General features: G+C 45.0%; 1 protein-coding gene across 1 annotated transcript; it reads left to right on the plus strand.

Moving 5' to 3' along the window:
* The first annotated feature begins 2,029 nt into the window (after positions 1 to 2,029).
* Positions 2,030 to 5,107, plus strand: LOC140472835 (uncharacterized). Its single transcript, XM_072567530.1, has 2 exons — positions 2,030 to 4,232; positions 4,785 to 5,107. Exon 1 carries the CDS (start codon positions 2,054 to 2,056, stop codon positions 3,215 to 3,217), a length of 1,164 nt encoding a protein of 387 aa, XP_072423631.1. The 5' UTR covers positions 2,030 to 2,053; the 3' UTR covers positions 3,218 to 4,232; positions 4,785 to 5,107.
* Positions 5,108 to 9,313: the final 4,206 nt, after the last annotated feature.

The raw sequence follows: 9,313 nt of genomic DNA on the forward strand, positions 1-9,313 counted from the left end.
ACTTACTAGCTGTCCTTCTTACGCTCGCGTCCAAATCATTTATGTAAATGACAAAAAGTAGAGGATCCAGCCCCGATCCTTGTGGCACTCCACTGGTCACAGGCCTCCAGTCTGAAAAACAACCCTCCATCACCACCCTCTGTCTTCTACCTTTGAGACAGATCTGTATCCAAATGGCTCGTTCTCCCTGTATTCCATGAGATCTAACCTTGCTACTCAGTGTCCCATGGGGAACCTTGTCGAACGCCTTACTGAAGTCCATATAGATCACATCTACTGCTCTGCCCAAATCAATCCTCGTTGTTACTTCTTCAAAACTCTAAGTTCTTTTCCCCTGGGGTGGGGGGAGTCTCGAACTGGGGGGGGGGGGGCTTAGGTTTCACAGGAGAGGGAACCCTAGGGGTAACGCAGAGGGTGTTGTGTGTGTGGAACGTGGAAGTGGTGGGGGCTGGTACAATGACAATATTGAAAAGGATTGGGGGGTGGGGTGGAAACGTGGGATAGGAAGGGGGTTAGAGGGAGATGGGCCAAGTGCTGGGAAACGGGGGGGTACTGGATTGGGTTAGGATAGCTGGGCGAGTTGGACCGAATGGCGTGTTTCCTTGCTGCGTATCTGTACAGCTCAGGCCTGTTGGGGCAGGAGTAAATGGGGAAGGGGAACTGCAGATAAGACGGACCGTGAGTCAGGATTGGGGGTGGGTTGGGGGGGGGGGGGAGTGAGGACGATGGTCAGTCAACAGGAAGACGGGATGCGGTTGGTGGTTGGGAGGGCTGGAAGGGAAGGTGGGGTGGGAGGAGGTGCTGGGACAGGAAGGGAGGCCGTCTGGAGGACGCGACCGGGACGAAGACAAGGAGTTGACCCTCCAGCGCGCGGCCGGTTCGCCATCATGGCCGCGAAGGGGGGGGGGGGGGGGGGGAGGCTAAGCTTGGCCAAGTTGGAACGGGAGCGGTGGGAGGAAGGGGAGTGAAAACGAGAGGCGAAGGGGAGGGCGGGGCACCCTTTCGCTCCCTTTCCCGTTGGGCCCAAACCTTCCGGATGTGCGGTCTCCCCTGCCCCCCCCCCCCATTTCCTGAGGGCCATGCAGGTACAGCAGGCAGTGAAGAACGCTAATAGCAAGCTGGAGGAGAAAGTGAGGACTGCAGATGCTGGAGTATCAGAGCTGAAAAATGTGTTGCTGGAAAAGCGCAGCAGGTCAGGCAGCATCCAAGGAGCAGGAGAATCGACGTTTTGGGCTTGAGCCCTTCTTCAGGAAGCAGGAAAGTGTGTCCAGCAGGCTAAGATAAAAGGTAGGGAGGAGGGACTTGGGGGAGGGGCGTTGGGAATGCCATAGGTGGAGGGAGGTCAAGGTGAGGGTGATAGGCCGGAGTGGGGTGGGGGCGGAGAGGTCAGGAAGAAGATTGCAGGTTAGGAAGGCGGTGCTGATGTGGTTGGAGGAAGCGAGGGAGTGAGTGAGGGACTGAGGGTGTGAGGGATGGAGGGAGTGAGGGAGGTGGAGGATGGGGATGGAAGAAGTGAGGGATGGAGGAAGTGAGGGATGGGGGTGGAGGGACTGAGGGTGGGAGTGAGGGACGGAGGGAGTGAGGGGTGGAGGATGGGGGTGGAGGGAAGGAGTGAGGGAGGGAGGGAGTGAGGGAGGTGGAGGATGGGGATGGAAGAAGGGAGTGAGGGGAGTGAGGGACGGAGGAAGTGAGGGATGGGGATGGAGGGAGTGAGGGGTGGGAGTGAGGGGTGGGGATGGAGGGAGTGAGGGTGGGAGTGAGGGACGGGGATGGAGGGAGTGAGGGTGGGAGTGAGGGATGGAGGGAGTGAGGGTGGGAGTGAGGGACGGGGACGGAGGGAGTGAGGGTGGGAGTGAGGGATGGAGGGAGTGAGGGTGGGAGTGAGGGATGGGGATGGAGGGAGTGAGGGTGGGAGTGAGGGGTGGGGATGGAGGGAGTGAGGGTGGGAGTGAGGGATGGAGGGAGTGAGGGTGGGAGTGAGGGATGGGGATGGAGGGAGTGAGGGTGGGAGTGAGCTTTCCGAGTGGAGAGGACGGAGCAGTGGAAGTGGACGATGTGTCCCGGTGCAGGGGCCTGCACCGATACAATCACCAGTGTCATGGCGGGAGGGTTGGGGAACAGTACTGGGGGTAGGTTGGAAGATGGACTGAATGGCCACATTGTGTCCCTCCAAGCGGCTTCTTGGCTCAGGGGGAAAAGGATGGAGAGCTCGGCGATTGGCCGAAAGCCTGGAAGGCGGGACAAGAGCTGTTGCAAAGAGCAAAGAAGGCGTCGTCTTGGACCCCACCAGAGGGCCGCTTGCCTTGGGCTTGACGTGTATGCTCAAACCGTCAGGAAATATATAAATGCCAGATTCATCCGCTGTACCCACAAGGTAGAGCAAAACGTCACCGCTTCACAACACAATGTCAACCAGACTCTCAAAAACAATCACAACATTGTCATCAAACCAGCGGCTAAAGGAGGAGCCATTGTCCTTCAGAATAGAACAGATCACTGCAAGGAAGTGTACAGACAACTGAACAACCAGGAACACTACAGGCAACTACCAGCTGATCCGACCAAAGAACACACCCGTGAATTAAACACACTGATCAGAACTTTGGATCCAGTCCTTCAGAGTTCCCTACACGCCCTCATCCTATGTACTTCTCATGTAGGCGACTTCTACTGCCTTCCAAAGGTACACAAAGCCAACACACCAGAACGTCCCACTGTGTCGGGCAATGGGACCCTCTGTGAGAATCTCTCCGGCTGTGTGGAAGGCATCTTGAAACCTACTGTACAGGGGATCTCCAGCTTCTGTCGCGACACTACGGATTTCTTACAGAAACTCAGCACCCAAGGACCAGTCGAAACGGGAACATTCTTCGTCACAACGTCACACATTCTTCCGCACTCTACACCAGCATCCCCCACAAGGATGGCATCGCAGCAACAGCCTCAGTACTCAACACCAACAACTGCCAGTCTCCAAACACCATCCTACAACTCATCCGCTTTATCCTCGATCATAACGTCTTCATCTTTGACAAACAATTCTTCATCCCGACACATGGAACAGCCATGGGGACCAAATTTGCACCCCAATATGCCAACATTTTTATGCACAGGTTCGAACAAGACTTCTTCTCTATGCAGGATCTCCAACCAAAATTGTACACCAGGTACATTGATGACATTTTCTTCCTCTGGACCCATGGCAAGGAATCACTAATAAAACTACACAGTGACATCAACAAGTTTCATCCCACCAAACTCACCATGGACTACTCTTGACTATCTGTTTCATTCTTAGACGCATACATCTCCATCAAGGATGGACACCTCAGCACCACACTCTACTGCAAACCCACATACAACCTCACAAGGCTACACTTCTCTAGCTTCCACCCAAAACATATTACAATAGCCATCCTGTATTGACAAGCCCTACGCACACACTGGATCTGCTCAGATGAGGAGGAATGTGACAGACACCTGGAAGTACTCAGGGATGCCCTCACAAGAACGGGGTACGATTCCTAACTCATCGACTGCCAGTTCCAATGTGCCACAGCAAGGAACCATAATGACCTCCTCAGAAGACAGACACATGCTGCACCCGACAGGGTATCCTTTGTTGTTCAGTATTTCCCTGGAGCTGAAAAACTACGCCATGTTCTTCATGACGTGCAACACATTATCAATGAGGATGAGCACCTCACCAAGACCTTAGCCACACCTCCACTACTTGTCTTTAAACAACCGCCAAACCTCAAACAGATTGTTGTTCGTAGCAAACTGCCCGGCTCTCAGGACAACTCCATACAACCCTGCCATGGTGGACGCTGCAAGACGTTTCCGAGTGTGGACATAGATACCACCATTACGTGTGGGGACACCTCCCACCTTGTACATGGCAGGTAGTCATGTGACTCAGACAACGTTGTCAATCGCATAAGTTGCAGGCAACGGTGCCCGGAGGCATGGTACATTGGGGAAACTGAGCAAAGGTTATGACAATGGATGAATGGGCACCGCACAACAATCAACAGACAGGAGGGTTCCCTCCCAGTTGGGGAACACTTCAGTGGCCCAGGACATTCAGCCTCAGACCTTCGGGTGACCATCCTCCAAGGTGGACTTCGGGACAGGCAGCAGAGAAAAGTGGTCGAGCAGAGGCTGATAGCTAAGTTCGGTACCCATAGGGAGGACCTCAACCAGGACTTTGGGTTCATGTCACATTACAGGTGACCACCATTGTACTATACACACACACACACACACACAGGCTCTCTCTCTCACACACACTCCTACACACACACACACACACACAGGCACTCCTTTACACACACACACACAGACTCTCTCTCTCACACATACACAGGCACTCCTACACACACACACACACACAGAATCTCTCTCTCTCATACACACAGACACTCCTACACACACACAGACTCTCTCTCTCACACACAGACACACACACATGCCCTTACAGACACACATACTCCCACACTCACACATGCACCCCCTCACAGACTTAAGACACTCTACACTCAATACACACACACACACACACTTTGTCACACTCACACTCACAACCCCCAACCCAGACAGACAGACAGACACACACACACACAGACAGACAAAGACCCACATGCACACATATATTTTGTGGGGGTGAATTTGTACTTGCAGAGTTCCATTGTACTTTGCTCACAAACCGCGTGCATTCATGGAGAACTCTGAGCTCAAAAACTGCATGAATTTATGTCAAACTCTGTGATCTCACTTTTCAGATTGGAATCAATCTAACCATCATGGCGTAGACAGAGAACACGGGGGGGCTAACACCTTCAACATATTCTGGACTAGCGGTGCTGGAAGAGCACAGCGGTTCAGGCAGCATCGAAAGAGCTTCGAAACCGACGTTTCGGGGCAAAAGCCCTTCATCCAGAACCTGGTTTCCAGCATCTGCAGTCATTGTTTTTTTTAAACCTTCAACATATTGTCCAGCTGTCACCCCTTGTTAACAGCTAACCTGAGAATGCAGCTTTTTATTATTAAAAAAAAGGTTTTGTGACTTGAACATGAAAGAAGTGGTATTCAAACAGATGAAAGATTCAACAATCAATGCATTTTTCGATTTGTAATTTCAGTGAGATCACACTGTAAGTTTTTGCAATAAATTATAGTCCTTGCAATGAAACCGGTTGGACTATAACCTGGTGTAGTGTGAGTTTTGCCCCCCCACCAACACCAACACCAACACCATCATTGCAAAGACCCATTGAGGACAGTGGGTGGGAACAGGCTGATGATGGACGTAAGGGAGAGGGAGGTGATTGGTGGGAGGACAGCCGGTGCGCACGTCCAATTGGTCGAAGGACTGCCCGTCGGAACGGCTCTAGGCCAATGGCAGCGAGGTGGAGGCGGGATAAGGGGGAACGCCGCGGCGATGGTTCGCGTGCGGATTGGCGTGAGGCCCGGCCAATCGCAATGGGAGAAGGGCGGGACAGAGGTGAGAAGGTGACAGCTGGGGAGGGAGGAGCGTCTGATTCGCCAAACGCATCTGGCTGAAGCCAACGGGATTGAGGCATGGGGGCGGTACAATTTAGAGATGACGCAACAAAGAAAGGACGGCTCCGATTGGAGGCGGGGTAAATGGACGGCCGGCAGGACCAATAGCACGATACAGGAGTAAATAAATTGGGCAAACGAGCCTGACAATGGGTGCCGAAAGAGGGTGAAAGGTCAATAGAGGATGACAGGCGTGAAGGAGAGCCAATCAGCCGTGGAAGGGCAAGGGGCGGGGAAACGACGAGGGGGAAATGAACAAGTAGGCGGGACAAAGGGGCGACGCGGGTACCCATTGGAGAGGGCCGATGAACGACGGGCCGCTGTGGCCAATCGAAGGACGGGAAGAGGGCGGAGCACAGAGAAGACTGGAGGTGGCCTCGGGAGGTCGTACGTGATGACGGTTTGAGAAGGAAATGACGACCGCAGGGGGGCGGCGGTTGGGATTGACTGACGGGCCGGAGCCGACGCGGATTGGCGGGCGTCGCCGGAAGTGAAGGGGGAGACGCCGAACTTGACGGTTGGAGCCGGCGCCATTTCGCGACCGAAGCAGAAAAATAGGAATAAAAACCGGGAGGAAACTTCCAGAAACAACCCGAGAGACAGAGAGAGAGAGAGAGAGAGAGTGAGTAATAAAACATATAACAGTGATATAAATAACCCGGGAGAGGGGGGAGAGAGAGAGATAATAAATATATCAGTAAATATTATATAAACAATCCAGAGACAGACAGTGAGTGTGTGTAATAATAAATATATCAGAAAATATTATATAAACAATCCAGAGAGAGAGACAGTGAGAGTGTGTAATAATAAATATATCAGTAAATATTATATAAACAATCCAGAGAGAGAGACAGTGAGTGTGTGTAATAATAAATATATCAGTAAATATTATATAAACAATCCAGAGAGAGAGAGAGACAGTGAGTGTGTGTAATAATAAATATATCAGTAAATATTATATAAACAATCCAGAGACAGACAGTGTGTGTGTGTGTAATAATAAATATATCAGTAAATATTATATAAACAATCCAGAGAGAGACAGTGAGTGTGTGTGATAATAAATATATCAGTAAATATTATATAAACGATCCAGAGAGAGAGAGACAGTGAGTGTGTGTGATAATAAATATATCAGTAAATATTATATAAACAATCCAGAGAGAGACAGTGAGTGTGTAATAATAAATATATCAGCAAATATTATATAAACGATCCAGAGAGAGAGAGACAGTGAGTGTGTGTGATAATAAATATATCAGTAAATATTATATAAACAATCCAGAGAGAGAGAGACAGTGAGTGTGTGTGATAATAAATATATCAGTAAATATTATATAAACAATCCAGAGAGAGACAGTGAGTGTAATAATAAATATATCAGTAAATATTATATAAACAATCCAGAGAGAGACAGTGAGTGTGTGTAATAATAAATATATCAGTAAATATTATATAAACAATCCAGAGAGAGACAGTGAGTGTAATAATAAATATATCAGTAAATATTATATAAACAATCCAGAGAGACACAGTGAGTGTAATAATAAATATATCAGTAAATATTATATAAACAATCCAGAGAGAGACAGTGTGTGTGATAATAAATATATCAGTAAATATTATATAAACAATCCAGAGAGAGAGAGAGACAGTGTGTGTGATAATAAATATATCAGTAAATATTATATAAACAATCCAGAGAGAGACAGTGAGTGTAATAATAAATATATCAGTAAATATTATATAAACAATCCAGAGAGAGACAGTGAGTGTGTGTGATAATAAATATATCAGTAAATATTATATAAACAATCCAGAGAGAGAGAGAGACAGTGTGTGTGATAATAAATATATCAGTAAATATTATATAAACAATCCAGAGAGAGACAGTGAGTGTGTGTAATAATAAATATATCAGTAAATATTATATAAACAATCCAGAGAGAGAGAGAGACAGTGTGTGTGATAATAAATATATCAGTAAATATTATATAAACAATCCAGAGAGAGACAGTGAGTGTGTGTAATAATAAATATATCAGTAAATATTATATAAACAATCCAGAGAGAGAGAGAGACAGTGAGTGTGTGAGATAATAAATATATCAGTAAATATTATATAAACAATCCAGAGAGAGGGAGACAGTGAGTGTGTGTAATAATAAATATATCAGTAAATATTATATAAACAATCCAGAGAGAGAGAGACAGTGAGTGTGTGTGATAATAAATATATCAGTAAATATTATATAAACAATCCAGAGAGAGAGAGAGACAGTGTGTGTGATAATAAATATATCAGTAAATATTATATAAACAATCCAGAGAGAGACAGTGAGTGTGTGTAATAATAAATATATCAGTAAATATTATATAAACAATCCAGAGAGAGAGAGAGACAGTGTGTGTGATAATAAATATATCAGTAAATATTATATAAACAATCCAGAGAGAGACAGTGAGTGTGTGTAATAATAAATATATCAGTAAATATTATATAAACAATCCAGAGAGAGACAGTGAGTGTGTGTGATAATAAATATATCAGTAAATATTATATAAACAATCCAGAGAGAGAGAGAGACAGTGAGTGTGTGTGATAATAAATATATCAGTAAATATTATATAAACAATCCAGAGAGAGACAGTGAGTGTGTGTGATAATAAATATATCAGTAAATATTATATAAACAATCCAGAGAGAGAGAGAGACAGTGAGTGTGTGTAATAATAAATATATCAGTAAATATTATATAAACAATCCAGAGAGAGACAGTGAGTGTGTGTAATAATAAATATATCAGTAAATATTATATAAACAATCCAGAGAGAGAGACAGTGAGTGTGTGTGATAATAAATATATCAGTAAATATTATATAAACAATCCAGAGAGAGAGAGAGACAGTGAGTGTGTGTGATAATAAATATATCAGTAAATATTATATAAACAATCCAGAGAGAGACAGTGAGTGTGTGTGATAATAAATATATCAGTAAATATTATATAAACAATCCAGAGAGAGAGAGAGACAGTGAGTGTGTGTAATAATAAATATATCAGTAAATATTATATAAACAATCCAGAGAGAGACAGTGAGTGTGTGTAATAATAAATATATCAGTAAATATTATATAAACAATCCAGAGAGAGAGACAGTGAGTGTGTGTAATAATAAATATATCAGTAAATATTATATAAACAATCCAGAGAGAGAGACAGTGAGTGTGTGTGATAATAAATATATCAGTAAATATTATATAAACAATCCAGAGAGAGAGAGAGACAGTGAGTGTGTGTAATAATAAATATATCAGTAAATATTATATAAACAGTCCAGAGAGAGACAGTGAGTGTGTGTAATAATAAATATATCAGTAAATATTATATAAACAATCCAGAGAGAGACAGTGAGTGTGTGTGTGATAATAAATATATCAGTAAATATTATATAAACAATCCAGAGAGAGACAGTGAGTGTGTGTAATAATAAATATATCAGTAAATATTATATAAACAATCCAGAGAGAGAGACAGTGAGTGTGTGTGATAATAAATATATCAGCAAATATTATATAAACAATCCAGAGAGAGACAGTGAGTGTGTGTAATAATAAATATATCAGTAAATATTATATAAACAATCCAGAGAGAGACAGTGAGTGTGTGTGATAATAAATATATCAGCAAATATTATATAAACAATCCAGAGAGAGACAGTGAGTGTGTAATAATAAATATAT

This window comes from Chiloscyllium punctatum, unplaced genomic scaffold, assembly GCF_047496795.1.
Source record: "Chiloscyllium punctatum isolate Juve2018m unplaced genomic scaffold, sChiPun1.3 scaffold_461, whole genome shotgun sequence".
In the NCBI taxonomy this organism is placed as follows: Eukaryota; Metazoa; Chordata; class Chondrichthyes; order Orectolobiformes; family Hemiscylliidae; genus Chiloscyllium; species Chiloscyllium punctatum.

Coding starts and splice junctions, on each gene's coding strand:
- LOC140472835 (XM_072567530.1), top strand. CDS start 2,054: ATGTGTCCCGGTGCAGGGGCCTGCACCGATACAATCACCAGTGTCATG.